The sequence below is a fragment of the Rhipicephalus sanguineus genome, chromosome 1, assembly GCF_013339695.2.
Source record: "Rhipicephalus sanguineus isolate Rsan-2018 chromosome 1, BIME_Rsan_1.4, whole genome shotgun sequence".
Lineage (NCBI taxonomy): Eukaryota > Metazoa > Arthropoda > Arachnida > Ixodida > Ixodidae > Rhipicephalus > Rhipicephalus sanguineus.
Genome location: NC_051176.1, coordinates 42,070,801 through 42,089,364, shown reverse-complemented (window position 1 = coordinate 42,089,364; position 18,564 = coordinate 42,070,801). Strand labels below are relative to the sequence as shown.

The window sequence follows — 18,564 nt, the reverse complement described above, 5'->3', positions numbered from 1 at the left end:
AAATACGAAACACGAATAGCTCCCCATTTTCTACGAACTGTCTTCATCTATTTCCCACGTATACGCGTCACCGGGAGCACAAATATTACTGATGTTTATCAATCAACGCACTTTTGCTTATTTTCTTCTGCACCACACAAAGTGTGTGCTGGCGCTGCAAACATCTCAACTACCCTTTAATCTCAACTACAGTGAAAATCACTACTTAGCGCGAGGCAACGCGAGCCAACTGTGCGAGCAGACGACGGTAGTGCGTGTTTGGCGTAACCAGAAGCGTGGTGTCCGTGGTCAGTATACTCGCAACGCGCTGTTGCCAGTTGCGAAGGCTGCGCATGTACCAAAGCCTTAACAAAACCGTGGCGAAAAGACCCCTGCGGCAGAAGAAAGAGCCAACATGCTCGCGATCACGTGTTCACGTGGTGTTCACACAACATGGCCGCTGGTCGCGACAGGTCGTGGTCGCGGCGCCGTCGACCGTATCCAGCAATAACTTGCGAAATCTAAACGTGCATTCGATGTGGTGCGCTTATTAGGTCGCAACGGCCAACCGGCCAATTTCAAAAACCAGCGCCGTTCCAGTACCCCCAGCGTGATACCAGTACGCTTTTTGGCACTGGATCGCACTGGGAACACTGGTACAGGCTCGGATTCACTGGGACTTCGGTGAACGCACTGCGAAAGGACTGGGTAGCACTGGTATAGGCACTGGCTTCGCCGCTGTGACGCTGGCGCTCACTAGGAAGCGCTGCAGACGCTGGAATTTTCACTGGAGTGTACTGGCGCATACTGGAGCCAGTACTGTTTCTGCCGGTGCCCCGCGCTGCTTTCAGTATTGTGCGCGGCGGAATCTCTCGGTATCATTGAATATGGAATTTTTTTTCGATGGTACCGATAGAAGCTACCCTAACAGGTCCCAAACATGTGTCACGAATTCTATCTTGGCAGAGAAAGAGGAATGAGATGCGCACTATTTTCATGATGTACGGATATGTGAAATCACTGTCATTGTTAATGTTTCCCTATCGAATGTGGAGAAAAATATGTTAATAACCCAAAGCAGCCATCGCTGATCATTTTGCTTTCTAGGACGCCTTCTTTTTGTTCATACAGTGTCAATAACGTTGCTAAATCTTCCGAAGTACGTAGCAGCAATGAATGCACATTTTATGCATTCCCCGCACATATATCCGTTTTCATCCGTGATATGTTGCTGTAATGATTCCATATTTCAGTGTTTATAAGTCTGAAGGCGTCGGTCTCAACAGACACAGCAAATTGTACCAACGCCGCGCAGTTGGCGAGAAGTAAATGAGCTCTGGCTTCGCGACCTGTCCCAACGGAGGCCAGAAAAACAGCCGTCATTCGATATCGCCACACCGGAAACGCATCTCGGGCAATTCTTGCACTTCCACTTACTTCAGCTACACGTTAAGTAATAGTTAGAAAGGCTCTGATGCTAAAATGTAGATACCTTCAACCATCGCAACTCACCTGCGCCGAGATTGGCCCTACCCAGCGCAACTCCCAGCGAGCGTTAGGCCTATAGCGTACCGGCGGAGTCCGTGTACATGCCACTGGCGCTTCTGCGTTTAATTATACACGATTCCGACGTGCAAGAATGACTGTAGAGTACAGTTTGGACATCGGTAAACCCAGATGAACCATTTTTTCTTATGTACGGTATCCGCACAAGGAGCGATGATCATCAATGCGACGAGTTTTCAGCAGCACGCGCGCAGGCTCACCGAAAGATGCCGGCCACACTCGCCGCTACATCTCTGACGCACATGTAACAACACATACTTGTCAATTGGTACGCCTTAGTGAACTGGCCCATTTCGCATTGTGTTTGTTTTTTGCCGAGCAGTTTTATGGTTGTTGGTATCGACAGAACTGCAAATCAGTAGAGGCACGCCCGCAGTTCTGGCACATCGTCGCTTGCGCGAGTAAACTATACTCAATATGAAATCGTGTACGCGTTTATTTATCTAACAAGTCATCATAAAGCTTCTGTACATGATGACAAATAGCAAGAGCGAGAAACGGCTATTAAAAATCGACAGTTACAGCTGGCAAACTCTACCCTGCTCCTCGGTCCATTTGATATATTTCGGAGTTAAGACGAGAATTCTTAAACTTAGCCCTCTGGCCATTATCGGCATGTCATTCGTCGCCGGCAGCCGTTTGTTTGTGTCTAATAAAGACGCAAGGTTGATCTGGAAAGGAAGATTGCGTCTTTCTAAAGTCTGCGACACCAGAATATGAAACGAAACGGTGTTAGTGTCTGGAACAGTTATTTTACGGCAAGGACAACGTGTTCTGCACTCGGTTGGGGACCAGGAGGTGGCGAGTCCGAATCCTCGTGGCAGAGGGTTTTTTTTTTCATACGGCTTTTTTTTTTTGTTGTTGTTGTTGCACTAATGCTTTCTATGTCACTTTCTTTACTTATATGTTTATCTATTGCAGCTAAGCACCACCGTGTTAACGCTGTAGGGCGGTTTTGCGCTTGTGTACTCAGTGCCTCCCAGAAACACCCCGCTTCAGTGCGACACTGGGACCATAATCAGGCATGGCCAGTGGCGTAGCCAGGGGGTGGCACACCGGGTGCGTGCACCCCGCCCTCCGAATTTTTTTTTCCTATCTGTGAGATACAGAGCACCAAATGACACTCGACCACACTTATCTGGCCAGGTCCGATGTCGGATCAAGGAGATACCCTCCCCCCCCCCCCCCCCGCCCCCCGAAACAAATTTCTGCTTACGCCACTGGGCATGCCACTGGACGCTGTACCCAGTGGCGCGCGGTTTCGCAATAGGGTGTGGTTGCGTAATAGGATCAAATACCGCCAGAAGGTTGCGCAAGGTTTACTTCCCTGCTTCGTGCCACAACTGTGTCTGTGCCAACCTGACCTGCCAAAAGTTTTGTGGACTTCTCAATCAGGTAAGCCCTAATTTACGGCTCTCGTGAATCTTGTCCGCCTGTTCGAGAATCCTGCCTTCAATGTTTGCACTGCTTATAAGTTGTGCAGAGGCTAACGCAAAAGTAGGTCAAGAAAAACCACAGATGCACTATCTGCGCTATTGTTTTGCGTGCGACTCTGGCATAGCCAGGAATATTTTGTGGAGGAGGCGCGTGCCCTTTACCGGGAAACGGGTGAGTACAAGTCTAGCGGTGGGCGCATGGCAGCTTCTGTCGGAGGTCATTTCACAGCAGGTATCGCATTACAGTAGGCGAAAATTTCGGCACTGGTGCGTGCCTGTAGTGTGCCGCCTTCTGGATACGTCTCGGGTAAGTGGCCGATCAAACCGCGGACTGCTTTTTGTTGCAGTGAAGTTAGAGGCACCACGACAGCACAACCCTGATATTATTTTAGGCGAGGAGGTTGAGTTGCCGTGTACTGTGGGATTATTCTAGCATCGTAGTGATACGTAAACAAGGCTCTTTAAGTTCTAAGGCTGTAACAAATGTTCTGTGCTTGGATCGTAATGATGCAAGTGTGGGTACTGGCCGTTGATATTGTGCCGCCAGCCGGCATTTGCCCGTTCGCACATATTGTGCCGGCAGCAATTGCTAAAGTTACGCCCAACATGTTGTCCTTCAGGCTGTCGCTATTTTGCCACGGTGTCCGTGGTTTGCCCGTGTCACTGGGGCGCCAGCCAACTACGCGATGCCGCTTTGCGGTTCTCAGTACTTTGCTCCTGTCCTACTGCTGCCAGAGCCAGGAGCGTCAGCGACACGGGCTAGCGCGCCCTTCGCTCACACCAAAGCGATTATTTTTTAATATGTACGGGTGTTTCGGAGAAGTAATATTATTGTTAAAACAGTATTAAACAACAAAGCAAAATAGAAATGCGAAAAACAAAGAACAATCGCGTGATTCCAGCCAACGCCATTGCAATTTTTAACCCCGAGGGGCACTGCGCCACCCACGCCTATACGACGAAAGGGCTAAAATCTCCATTCGTTGGAACGGTTGGACAAGAGTGCCGGCACGACCACGTGACAATAACTCCAAACATTAAATCCCCGTTGCCGGCACTATATCCACTTCTGTGGATATTTGCACCTTGTGCCTAAAATAGGAATGTGACGTTGATCGACGCAGTTAGCAAAGTTATCACGAAAATTTTGGTGTCAAGTTGTTCAAAGGAAAGAAGCTGACTGAGTTTCTAAAGGAAGTGGTTCGGATTTTTCTCAGTAGCTGTTACCTGCCTTTACTTGAAAACCGCTGGAACACCGTGGATGTCTCTATGATATGGCACTCTCAAGGCTTTCAATGTTGGCATTAACATCACTAACATTATTTGGCATAGTATAGTAAGACAGCTGCTAGTAAATATTTTGTACATATATTCTGCAAAAATATTTTGTCTTTATCTCAATACCGAGCGTTACAGGTAGCTGATAAGAGCGGAAAAATTAACCACAGAAGGCTCACGGCCAAAATGTAACATGAACTTAAAATATTGTCGCATTTTTTTAATCAAATGCTTATGCACTCCTATGTATTGCAGCCATAAGTGCTCAGCATAGATCGCGTGCCACAACTAAATGACTTCTGACATCTGTCACTGACGCTCGTCGTAGCAGGCTCGAGTACATAGCCGTTGTAAACAGCAGTCCATGTCTTAGTTACGAGATGGGGCTCCAAATGTCATTCGCAAACTCTGTCTCTTGACTGAAGCAGGCGATCATTCCTGCGGATTGCATGTCGCTAGAGTTTGAGACGTCGTCTTTCGGGGCAGAAAACAACCAGTACTTTTCCCAACACGACTTGTACACGGTCGTGCAGCGCGGGACAAAACATTTTTGCCCATCATAGGCTCACAAAACGATTCATGCCGCAAGACGCCATGCAAGATTAACACAAGTGCACCAGCAAAAAGCACAGAATACTCGCAACTGCATGCGACGGGCAGCAACGCTGGCCGCCTGTGACCCTCGAACATAGAGCACCACCCCACGGAGAATGCCCGACACGCGCGCATGTAGTCATTGCCTGCTCAGCCCGGCAAAGCGCCGCCGCTTAGACAGATCTCATATTCCTCTCTCTCGCATTCCTCCACGCTGCAGTTCGGGAAGGTTGGCCACATTGTAATTGCACGGTTTGTGTGCGTGACGTCATTACGGCGGCGCATTCGAAACACTATGATGCTCCGAACTTCGGTCAACTATGGCTTGACATGCCTCGCTGCGATGCCATGTTTCCTAGAGCACAGAAATTTTTTATTGGCTGGCTAAGAAGACGTGAGCCGCAGAGCTGAGGAAACGCGGCTGGGGCGTTGAAACTGTGTTTCAACTCCCCCGGACGATGAAATGAACCAAGGTATATTATTGAATGGACGGCCAGGATTCGGGATACAAACGTCATTCAAAATTTTCGGAAAAACTTGTAAAGACCCTTTTAAAAGTAGCAGTCAGAAAAAGGCAATCATATGTAACTCTAACAAAGGTTTTGATTCCACTTGCCATTGGAATGATGCTAAGAGCTGTAACGAGAAATGGAGAAATTGTGCTGATTTTATTTTATATCACGTGCGCGAGTCGTCAACCTACGTGAACTATGAGATGACGTTATGTTATACAAGCTGATGCCTTTTAGTCTGTGCGAAACAGCATCACAGGCTCCTTGTGTGATAAGTATGTCTCCATGTCTTCGGAGTTTATTTTGCTTGAAATTCGGCGTTTATCGGAGTTTATTTCTCGTCAATCCCCAATTCTATATTCGGAGTTTAACTTTGCATTATTCTCAAAAATCAAATAACTTATATGCAATGATATCTCAGAACGAAAACATCAGAACACACGAAGCGTATTTTAGCTGTATGGAAGGTTTCAACGCACAAACACATATACACACAAGCACAAATACTTGAATACAAAACCCCTGCGTTTCTGCGTATTACAACGTTAAAGCTTGTTGTAATAGACGTAAGCATTCTTTACGAGGTCCGTATATTAAATGTCGTCGGGCGCTCCCCAGTCCCGCCAGGTCACCGTATATCGAGATGTCATCTCGCGCTCTCGGGGGCCTTACATACGTTGACGTCTCTCGCTCCGTGCGCGACAAGCCATTTGGTGAATGTGCGATGGGTGTGGTCTACGAGATACTGTTGACTTGAGGTAAAATTTATATCGTCCAAACCGGCCGGTGTATCAATGACCGCTTAGAAGATGCCCTTGCGATAAAGAACGGAACAGGGTCATATTGGCCGTTAACAACGGAGTTTATCCAATAAATCCGAGTTGTCAAAATTTTTTTTCTGGCGAGAGTTTATGGGTTTTCGCATTTATCCAAAAACACGAAAACTTAGTTATATGTTGCGCAAGGCAAGAGTCCGTTCAATTTTTCTTACCCCATGGATATCATCTGGGCAATAACGTTCCGATGGGTGAGTTGCACTCCCTTTGGTAAACCCGTAGTTCCACTTGAAAATATGATGGCCAACACGGAGTCGGGCCTCAAATTGGGAGCTTCGTAGTGGCTGTGATGAGCAGACTTCAGTTCTGACATGCTCAGCGCTCCTTCGCTCGATCCTGTTGTGACAATGATACCCTGTAATCAGGTAAACCGCAATGTTCGTTATTGATGGATAAGCGTCTTAATGCCGTCAAGGCGCTATACGAAATTTTGTTTCACAGGTTTCCCGTGCACCTCCTATATGAATAAGATTTTATACAGGCATGAGAAAACATCTCAGGTTTGTCGCAAGGGCGAAGCAATCAGTGCGATAGCAACGAATTGGAATGTTATACGAACTAAGGCTAGCCGCTCACTCTTTTGGTTTCCATCTCATGTAACTATAAGAATGTAGCGAATCCTTGGAACTGTGCAATGAGTTAAGCACTCCAGCGGATTCTAGCGGCTCCTTCCTGCAAGAACGCTACTCGCGCTCAGAGTCCGTGCTTTTTCATTGACATTCGCCACTACGTATTGCCGCTGAGTGCCGTCTCATAACACTGAGTGCCTTAACAAATTGGCGGAGAGCACAGTGCCTTCGCAACAATTTCGGTCCTCATTCGATGCCCATTACACTTCGATCCCGTACCCTGCTACCTACCATGCCTCAAGACGCCGCCCACCTAACGCCTCCGCCTGCACCGACCTCATGTCCCGGTTTCCCTCGTGTCCGTGACCTACCTTTCTTCACTGGCGCAGATGGTACTGACGTGGAGCACTGGATCGCGATTTACGAGCGCGTGAGTGTACCCAACAAATGGCACGAGGCAGGAAAATTGACCAACTTGGTTTTCTACCTCGCCGGTGTGGCAGGCCTGTGGTAGAACAACCACGCATCAGATTTTACCACGTGGTCTGACTTCAAGACCGCCATTATCAACGTGTTTGGCCGCCCTGCCGTTCGTAAGCTGCAGGCCGAACAGCGTTTACGTGAATGAGCTCAGCAGCCCCGCTGAATACTTCACCAGCTACATGGAAGATGTCCTCGATTTGTGTAAGAAAGTGAACACCACCATGTCGGAATCTGACAAGACCAGGTACATTATGAAAGGCATTGACGACGATGCCTTCATGCTGCTCGCCAAAGACCCTAGCACAGTGGCAGAGGTCATAACGCTCTGCCAAAGCTATGAGGAACTGCACCAGCAGCGGTTAATGACCCGATGCACTCCATCACGCGACGCCGAGCTCGCTAGCTTGTCGACCATATCCGACCACCCTGCGTTGCTCGCAGAGGTGAAGTCATTCTTGCACGAGGAAATCGCGCGCTAGTTCTCTCTGCTGGACTTTTCTCACCCTCAGTACGGCAACCACACTTCTCCCTCCCCTACATCAAGCGATTGAGCAGGAAATCGCAGAGGTTATACCTGAGTATCACTAACCCCATCCGGCTCCTGGTCCAGAGTTACGCCCACGTTGCCGTAAGGACCTCCCCAGTAATCCCTACGGCTACCCCACACAGTTACGCCGAAGCCGCCACTAGACCTTATTTCTTCGAAGCGGGTGTGCCGGCTACCTACGCCAACGTCATGTATAGGGCACGACTGCAGCCCACCATGCAGTCATATCAGTTGCCACCCCGTCAATCACGTCCTGCGCCATGGGCGGGCCCTGCCCCAGCGAACCGATGGCGCACATCTGACAACCGCCCCACATGCTTCGCATGCGGTTACGCCGGCCACGTGGCTCGTTATTGCAATCGCGTGCAACCGCCTAGAGTTGCGTTGCTCGCCACCAGCCAATAGAACCGCGCATTTTACAACCCACCTAGCCTCTGCCACCGATGGCACGCTAAGCTATATCTACTCGGCGCCATCCGTCTCCACGATGTCGCTCACTGTCGCCGATGCGGCCATGTCGGGTCGCACGCGAGCAGAACAACTAATGATCGCAGTCTGCAAGGCAAGGGCTACGACGCTATCGAAGTGCGACAGCCCTCAGTGAGGCCCATAGAACGTGACAGACGTGTTTGTGGACGGTGTTCGCGCATATACCCTTGTGGACACTGGAGCCGTCGTATCTGTTATGCACGCAATACTTTGCCGCTTACTCCTAAAGGTGACACCAATTCCTCGGATGTCCCTCCGTACAACCAGCTCCCAGAGTATTCATCCTATAGCAGTATGCACAGCTCGTATCATCATTCAGGACGCTCAGTAGGACGTCGAATTCATCATAATTCCTGCATGCTCTGAGGACGTCATCCTGGGATGGGATTTATCTCTCGCCACGACGCCGTAATTCATTGCGCGCCAGCCGAAATCAAACTGTCCCCGTTCTCAGATTTGAAGCCGGCAGACAGTCCACCAGCATCGAGCAAGATCCTCGTCAAAGACGATACCAATGTACCTCTAAACTCGTCAGCCGGTGTGTCAGTCGACTGCGCTGGTCTCTCCGACACCATCGCACTCCATTCGCCATCTGACCGCGTTTGCACTAGGAAAGGCTTGCTGGTACCTTTCGCGACCGTGCAAGTCACCCAGGGCAGCACTGCTATTTTTGTTACCAACCCATCTCCGTACATTGTTACATTGGTGCGAGGGTAGTGTCTCGGCAGAGCGGAACCCTTCGAAGACGCGCAAGTTATGGATGCACCCGATGACACGCACTGTACCAGTTCCCATACGCTCAGTGCTGTTTCCACGCCCGATTCGTCACCTGCTGATGTATTTGGTTCCTCCATTACTGACAACCTCACGTCGACCCAGCGTTCCCAGCTTCTGTGCTTGTAAGAAGTATTTCGTTGTTCTTTCGATGTTGGGCAAACTTCTCTCGGCCGCACGATGTCCCCATCGCATCGACGCTGGCGCCCAACCGACACCGCGGCAAGATTCATATGACGTATATCCCACAGAACGCCGTGTAATCAACGAGCGAGTCGACGATATGCTTCGACGCGATGTTATTCGACCCTCGGACAGCCCATGTACGCCTCCTGCTGTTCTCGTTGCGAAGAAGGACGCTTCTGTACGGTTCTGTGTGGACTACCGACAGCTCAACAAGGTCACTCTCAAGGGTGTTTATCCACTGCCACAAATCGACGACGCTATTGACAGGCTGGAAGGAGCAGAATTCTTTCCATCTCTCGATCTGCGCTTGGAGTACTGGCAAGCACGCATGGCTGATGAAGCTCGACCGAAGACAGCCGTTGTCACGCCCGACGGCTGTTATGAGTTCAACGTCATGCCGCTTGGACTGTGTAATGCGCCCGCGACCTTCGAGCGCATGATGGATACCGTTCTGCGCAACTGGAAATGGTACACGTGCTTGTGTTACCTGGACGACGTCGTCGTTTTTCGCTCCGGACACCTCCACGTACATCCAACGTCTGTGGCATGCTTTGGCGATTTTGTGCAACGCCGGCCTCCAACTGAATCTGAAGTGCCGATTTGCAGCACGGCAGCTGACAATCCTGAGCTACGTCGTGTCAAAGGACGGAGTCCTTCCCGATCCGGCCAAACTTCGGGCCGTGGCCGAATTTCCCAAACCTACGTCCGTCAAAGGACTGCGCAGTTTTGTAGGACTGTGTTCATACTTTCGACGCTTCATACGAAACTTTGGCACCATCATATCGCCGCTGATGAAGCTCCTTGGAAGTAACGGGCCCCTAAATTCGTGGTCAATTACACCGTCACGCAAAAACAATGCCTGGCGATCATTTGCGACCTTACAGGTCGCCCATTTGATGTCGTCACCGACCATCTTGCACTATGCTGGTTGTCGTCATTGAAGGATCCCACAGACCGTCTCGCCTGCTGGGCACTTCGCCTGCAAGACGACGACATCCGAGTGCTGTACCGTAACGGACTCTAGCATGCTGACGCCGACGCCCTCTCGCGCTCCCACTTGCCTGACAACAATGCCCCCTGCTCAGTATCTTACATTGCCGCTTCTTCCCATACCTTCCTTGGCCTGATTATCTGCTGGCTGCCCCGCCACGGTGGTCTATTGTTTATGGTGCTCGACTGTTGATCCGAAGGTCGCGGGATTGAATCCCGGCCGTGGCGGCTGCATTTTCAATGGAGGCGAAAATGTTTGAGGCCCGTGAACTTAGGTTTCGCTGCATGTTAAAGAACTTCAGGTGGTCGAAATTTCCGAAGCCCTCCACTACGGCGTCCCTCAAATCATATTGTGGTTTTGGGACGTAAAACCCCAAGAATTATTATGATTATCTGCTGGTTTTCATTATGGTTGTGTCACACAAATTAACGAGCCCTCAAAATTCCCCCCTTTTTTCATCCGTGGAAACAAGTAAGTCATGTAGCGTTCGTTCACACGCATAAGAAAAGCATAGCTAATTACAAGCTTGCGTGACTGTGGTTAATAGGTATTAGAGGTGGCTCGGTTATCCACGTCTTAAGAAAAGTCTGCATCTTTCGTGCATATAAAGAAAAACGCTTCACGTGCGCAGGTGTTTACCTTGAGGGGCGGAATGGCTGGGCGCACCTTCTTGAATTTGTCGATGTGTTCGTTGTCACAGATGAGCAGCATCGGCCGAACATCTTGAAATTGGTACTGTATCTCCCCTAGGAAACAAAACGTGTTCCAATATAAAAAAATGTGTATAAAAAGGAGCGCAACACCTTCAGATTTTAATTGCTATTTTCGAAAACATTGATATTCACGTCACACAGCGACATCTCTCTGACGTCCCACTGGGCAATATGACGTTGCCTAGGAAGATTACGTGAATTTCAGGGATGTTGCCAAGTTGAGCTCTCGAGATGGTGTTTTCAATTCTTTCTTAACTGAGCATGCTCATGTAAGCAATAGATGACGAAAAGACCACAGTGGCACGACTTGCTGAGCAGTGGTAGGAGAAGCCGTTCTGGTACTGCGTCTCCGGCAATGGCGGCTCTGTAGTATGCGTAAGACCGATTACGTAGGTAAATATTATGCTGGGACACACGCGAGTGCGAAGCCGGGAAAAACTTGGAGGACGCTTGAGCTTCGCCTTCAAGAGTAACGCGATAGCGTAATCGAGCCCTGTGGGCGTCACCTTCTCAATTGGTAGCCTGGCTTCGATTCTCTGTGGGTGCCTCAACCGTGCTGAAAGAAAACTAACGTTTCTGTGCGTAACATTGGCCGTTTCAAACCATCCTAAAATGGCTACTGCAAGTACAGTTACGAGGTACCCCCCCTACGCGTCCGTAAGGCGACATGCGAACCTGCGCAGCTGCTCACTTTGTTGATTCTTTTGCTGCTGGTGATGATTAAATATGTCTGAGCGCTTTGAGATGGGCGGGCCTTTAAAACATCCGCTCGTTGCTGAATTCGCATTTTTGCCGCCCGGCGCGATTGCACGCTTCCGCCACGTAATATTACATGCATTAAGAAGACTCCTCCCGCTACAAGACATTGATATAGAGTTTTTGTTTCGAAGCTGTTTCAAGCAAAGGCAGTAGAACCATTGGTCGGCAAAATATGTAGAGCTCACTCAGACTCACTCAAGAAAATTATTTTGCGCTTAGGGCTCACACGGACTCAGACTCGCCAAAAAGTTCCTCAGCCGCACTCACTCGGACTCAGACTCACCAAAATTTTTCTTAAACGGACTCACGCAGACTTAATCTCACCAAATTATTACTCATCCGGACTCACTCATACTCACGGCTCGATCTGAGTCTCAGTGAGTCTGGTTAGTCGACTCATGTGTAAGTTTGCCGACCTATGGGTAGAACACCGGCTTGCCGCGCAGAAGCTTTAGGTTCGAGTCTCAGTCTAAGAAAAGATTTTTAATGTTTATTTTATTTGCATCTTTCTCGATTTTTCGGTCACGGACAAGATGATGATTTTTCGCTCAGAACCAACGAAGCCTACACCGGAATATCTGCCAAACGAGGTCTTTAACGCTATCGCGTTAAAAAGGACTTCGCTATTGAGCCTCCATTACCGACGTAGTCGTAATGCGTGCATTTCAACAGGCTTACGGGACACCGAGTAATCCAGCTGGGATTCGCTCCAAGGATGCTTTCGCGAAAAATGCACTAGTGTTTGACGCCTACCTGGTGTCAATGTGATGACGGCGTTAGGGACTCGCAAAACCAATTTCGAATTCGCATGTGCAAGATACATGTAAGGTGTAATATCAGAGCTGCGCAGTATCGCGATAGTGTCTTAGAGATACTTTCGTGTATATCTATTTCTGTACCAAGATATATGTGAAAAATGAAGTTGTATCGCAGTAGTGAAATACTATGTACGATATATCGACTGTAGCTCGATACTGTGCAGCACACGGGTACTTCGTTACTTTTTTGTCGGAAATTAGCTGACTTTTTTCCAAAGGGGAAAGGAAGACTTTTATGTGCTAAGCCATGAAAGTCTTCCTTCCGTAAAAACGCGAAGGGCGGCGAAGGGTTTTCCAGACGTACAGAATGGCTCATGTGGCAAAACGCCCGACGCCACTGACGGCAAAATCGTGGATGCAGCATTCTCGGCCTCTGCCGATGAAAGTCGCAGACTCTCAAGGCGGCTAGTGCAGCACCTCCAATTCGTTTAGGCACCTAGATGACCCGAGAAGGTATGCGGCCTTGCTGCAGGGCTTTCCGGTCATGAAGGCGCTACTTGCTCGTTTAAACCCTCCTCTTCTGCAGCGGTAGAGACTTTCTCGTTCACGAGTACTGTGTAGAGGCAGTGTCGCCAACCAATTTTTGGAAGATACCCTACGTCACGATGAAAATTACGCTACTTTACCCTACATAATTTTTTACTACCCTACTCACCCTACGCCTAAAATAGCGTAGTGTAACAATAAAAAGGTGCAGACTACACTTCACTGTAGCACATGCAGACGTGTTGTGGCGCTGAAGTCAGTAGCTAATTTGAAAATTTGTTTTAAAAATTTCGAAGAAAGAATAAGGAACATTAAAGACAGAAGATGGGAAGAGAAAGCGTTCCGGTATTTGTATGGGAAGAGGATTGACTCACAAGTCAGAAAAAGAACTAGGAGACTCATCAGCAAGTATATGACTGGCAGTGTCAGCGATATGGTGACAAAGGGCGTTAAGCGAAAGGTCAGAGAGGCGGAACAGACGTATTGGATAGTAGTGATGGAAAGAAAGCCGGCTCTGGGTAACCACCGAAAGGGTAAAGACAAAACAAGCAAGGGTACACTTTACTATTATTCAAAGAGACGTGCTTTGCCGTTTGAAGCGAGGTCGGGTTGCCTTAGTACGCATAGTTAAAGAGCGAGACTCGGTGAAGAAGAGAAATGCACATGCGCGGGGAAGGCAAGGAAACGACGGAGCATGTTTTATAATTTTTTAATTATTAATATTTATTATTTGTTTGGTACCCACAGCACCAGAGGCATTGCAGTGGGAGAGGGGTTTACAGTCGGCCTGGACAGTTCAATATTTTGTCATACATAAAGCGTGGAAAACAGAAATAACAACAATAGCTCCAGCAGATTGGCAACATAAGTTATTCAAAGCAGTATACAATAAATGGGCCAAAAAACAACTACAACGTTGAAAAAATGGCAGGAAGTGGAAGATGGAAGCTGCGATGAAAAAATCCGTAAACAGGGGGTGGGTGCTCGAGCCGACGTTTCGACAAGTGGACTTGTCTTCTTCAAGGCTGGAACTGATTTCCTTAGCTCTCGTGTGTATATGCTTCGTGCCGTCTCCCCCACAAGGGAGAAGGGGTGGGGGAGGGGGTGAGAGGCCACTGTGACGACTGGGTGAGTCATAAGGAACGCGGACGAAAAAAGGAACAAAACATTCGGCAGATCCCATGTACCGTGGGAGTCGATGTTATGCGAAGCATGCGGCGGGAAGGTGACTGTGGCGTAATTATTTTATTGAGGGACACTGTACAAAATGACGCTAAAGATTTGTATAATATACGCACACGTATATGTTGAACAGCCGCATATATGCTATATAACCAGTTGTTTACGGTTGCGTAACGCTGCCAATAGCAACGTGGGTATTACCAACAACAGAAGCGCTAAGCTGATATGTAGTGCTTATACGTGTTCCGAGAACGCACGCGCGTTTCACGAGCCCATGTGCATGTGTGGAAGAAGTTCTTGACAGCTCTTGAACTATGGCATCATCGCCGTGATCAGTGAGCACCAGCAGCTAGTCATGACTTGTTATAGGATCCGGTCGTGATCGTGGTGACGAAGGATCCATGTGTAGTGAAGTATGCGATAGTAGGGCTGTTGGAATTCGTGGATGCCTCGGTCATTTCGTCAACAAACTATCTGTCGATAGAGCCAGCGACGTGTCGGAACCTCGTAGGCCGTCGAGGCTTGTAGGCCTGGATAACGCTACGTAGACAAACACCAGTGGATGGTGCTTGTCGTATTCGTATACTACCTGGGCGTATGCGGCCTATGTAGCCTAGTCTACAAAGCGGCTGTCAATCAATCTGGCATCATGCTCGGTCAGCATGAGGCCATCGCCCAGCCTCGTAAGAAATGAAGAGGACACTGCGTCGTTCTGGCGGACAAAGTGCACTTTACGGTGCAGTGATGTGGATATCATATGTAACTTTCGTTAACGTATTCCTCCGGGGTCGAGCAATGCTTTATTATAGCTTCCTGAATCATAGGCATACAAACGTAATGTTTATTAGACTGTTATAAAAGCGGAGCCAACACCAGGTCCAATGACGTTAATCTGATATGACGCCTGCATGGTAGGAGTATCATGTAGTGTTTATTGCTTTCTTGCAAAATTAGATAGCAAGCACCAGAACCACAATTGACGTTGCACCGATAGAACGCCTGCGTAGGCTGGTTTTTCAAACCGGTTGATTGACCTGGTGTGGCTCAGTGGCAGAATACCTGACTGCCACGCAGAATGCTTGGGTTCGATTCCTGCCGGCATACTAATTTTCATTTTTCCATTCATCGATTCAAAGCTGCCGATGTTGGAGGAGGAAGGAAGAAACAAGCGGAAAGACAGGGAGGTTAGCCAGTTCTTAGACCGGCTGGCTACCCTGTGCTGGGGGAAGGGGTAAGGGGGATAAAAGATGATAGAAGAGAGATGTTAGAAAAAAGGAGAGCCAGAAAAGGAAAAAGAAAAAGAGATGGGAAAAAAAGGAAACGAGAATATGTCACTTCTTAGAGTCTGTCTCTAAGACCAGTTGTCCGCAAGAAGCGCAATAATGCTTTTAAAGCCTTCTGTGCTGACGATGGACTCGGCCAGGGTCCCAAAACCCTTTGTTCCGACAAAGGGCGATTATCAAGTTTATCTAGCGCATTGGAAAGTTCTTGTCTTGGCGCACTGAAACGGGGACACTCACACAGAAGATGGGAGATCGTTTCTTCGCAGCTGCAGTAATTGCATGTGGAGTTGTTGGCCATTCCAATCAGACAGGAGTAGGCATTCGTGAAGGCCACGCCAAGCCACAGGCGGCACAGAAGCGTCTCCTCAGCTCGCGATATTCCTGACGGAAGACGGAGCTGGAGATTGGGATCCAAGCTGTGTAGACGAGCGTTGGTGAATTCAGCCGAGTTCCACTGGGCAAGTGTGAGTTCACGTGCCAGCGAACGAAGTCTTGTAGCTGCGTCGGTTCTGGAGAACGGTATATCTGCGTAGTGGTCACTGTCATGTGCAGATCGGGCGGCCTCATCCGCACGGTCGTTACCGTATATACCACAATGACCCGGTATCCACTGATACGCTATGTTGTGTTGTTTCTCGACTGCATGGTGGTGGAGAAGCCTTATAGCAGCGACTAACTGCTCATTAGGTCCATAACGAAATGGCGACATAAGACATTGAAAAGCTGCCTTGGAGTCAGAGAAGATGGACCAAGCTTGCGAAGGTTCTTCAATTACAAATTCTAGTGCTGCACGGATGGCGGCGAGTTCTGCGGTCGTTGATGATGTCAAATGCGTTGTTTTGAATTTTATGGTGATTGACTTCGCGGGAATAAATACTGCCCCTGCTGAGCTTTCAGAAGAGACAGAACCGTCCGTGTAAATGTGAAGGCGTCCGCTGTGTTTCTCGTGCAGGTACAGTAGTGTGGCTTGTTGTAGGGCTAAATATGACGACTGTTTCTTCTTTTGGATTCCGGGAATGGTGAGTAGGGCTTCGAGTGGGTGTAGACACCACAATGGTAACGGCGGTCTTTCTGCATGCTTGAAGGTCGAGGGAATCACTGTTCGATGTGATGCTACAGTACCGCTGAACGCAGAGTGCGGCCTAGATGTAGGAAGTGAGGCGAGGTGGTGCGACGGAATCCGAGCAAAATGTCTGATGTGCATTCTCAAAGCATCGACGCGTATGTATGTAGTGATTGGATGGTCACGCGCGATGACGACAGTCGCTGCTGTAGATGTGCATCTCGGAAGGCCAAGGCATATTTTCAGTGCTTGAGCTTGAAGCGACTGGAGGACACGTACGTTCGTTCTTCGGGTTTTACAACGCACAGGTAGGCTGTAGCGCATGAAACCGAGGAACAGAACGGTGTAAAGTTGAAGCATCGCTCGCACAGATGCACCCCACGATTTTCCAGCAAGAAACCTTAAGACGTGGGTGATCATGGTCAGTTTCTTCTTCATGTAGGCGATGTGAGGGCTCCAGGACAGGTCGCGATCGATTATGACCCCCAGAAAGCGGTGGGTCTTCTCATAAGTGATAGCATGGCCGTTGATTTTAATTACATACGGGCCCATCGCCTTGCGCGTGAAGGCAACAAGTGAGCACTTTTCTGATGACAGCTCCAGCCCCCGTCCTTGAAGGTACTTTGTCGTCAATGTAGCCGCTCTCTGAAGCCTGGCACGTACGTGAAGACGCGTCACCCCCGAAGCCCAGATGCAGATGTCATCGGCATATATTGATAGATGAACAGACCGTGGAAGTGCGTCAACCAGGCCGAGAAGCGCTAAGTTAAAAAGTGTGGGGCTCAGAACTCCACCTTGAGGCACGCCGCGACAGGTGTAATGGTGCGTGGTTGGACCATCTTCAGTCTGTACAAAGAAGGTCCTGGCCTTCAAATAGCTGTCAATCCATTGGTAAACACGGCCTCCTAATCCAATACTTGCCAAGACATCCAGAATGGCTTCATGCGATACGTTGTCGTAGGCGCCTTTCACGTCCAAGAACATCGCCGCAGTTAATCTTTTTAGGCTCTTTTGCTGTTGCACCGACGAAACCAGGTCGATAACGTTATCGATGGACGACCGTCCACGCCGAAAGCCGGTCATAGCCTCAGGGTATATCTTATAGTGCTCCAAGTACCACTCTAGGCGAGTCAATACCATCCTCTCCATCACTTTTCCAAAACAGCTGGCAAGTGCGATGGGGCGATATGAGGTCAAGTCTAGAGGAGATTTACCTGGCTTAAGCAGAGGAACGAGGCGGCTGGATTTCCACGAAGACGGTACCAGTCCGTTGCACCATGAGTCATTGTACACGGCCAGAAGGGCACGCCGAGCTGCTTGACCGAGGTTGCAAAGTGCCAGATAAGTGACTCCATCAGGTCCAGGTGATGAAGATCGCTTGCATGCAGTCAAGGCTGCCTGAAGTTCCTCTGGAGAGAACAGATTGTCCATTCTTGAATCTTTGGAACCTGGCGCGCTTCCTAAGTAACGCGTGGTGGACGTGGACACCTGACCGGCAACCTTCACGCAGAAATCTTCTGCGACTTCAATTTCGCGGCGACCTTGGTGGAGAGCAAGGCATTTGAAGGGGCGATGTTGGTGCGGCGATGTTCGTAGGCCGCGAACAATCCTCCATATTTGCGATAGAGGCTTGTGTGGATCAAGCGACTCGCACAAAGATTTCCACCTGAATGACTGGAGTGAGTTGATTCGACGCTGAATCTTCTTCTGCAGACGTCTCGCCTCCCTCAAGTCGTAAATGGATTTTGTGCGCCTATAGCGTCGTTCGGCACGGCGACGGATAGCTCTGAGCCGCTCCAATTCCGCTTCATACTCGCAAAATTTCGATGAAGGTTCAAAATTATAAGTAGCTTCGTGAGCAGCATCTCTGATCATACCCTCCAGATTTTCGAGAGGACGAGCTTCATTTTCCTGACACCGCTCTTCTGTTAGCGACCTGAACTTTGGCCAGTCGATGCGAGGCGTAGCGGTGAAATTTTGTAATTTGCTCAGGCCCTTGATTTTTAAATAGGTCGGAATG

General features: G+C 49.0%; 1 protein-coding gene across 1 annotated transcript in view; it reads right to left on the bottom strand.

The window, feature by feature from the left end:
* LOC119390795 (uncharacterized) overlaps positions 1-18,564 on the bottom strand; it is an 89,122-nt gene that overhangs the window by 31,052 nt on the left and 39,506 nt on the right. The window contains exon 3 of the mRNA XM_037658492.1: positions 10,880-10,986. Coding sequence (XP_037514420.1) covers positions 10,880-10,986 — 107 coding nt within the window. The remainder of the gene's footprint in view (positions 1-10,879; positions 10,987-18,564) is intronic.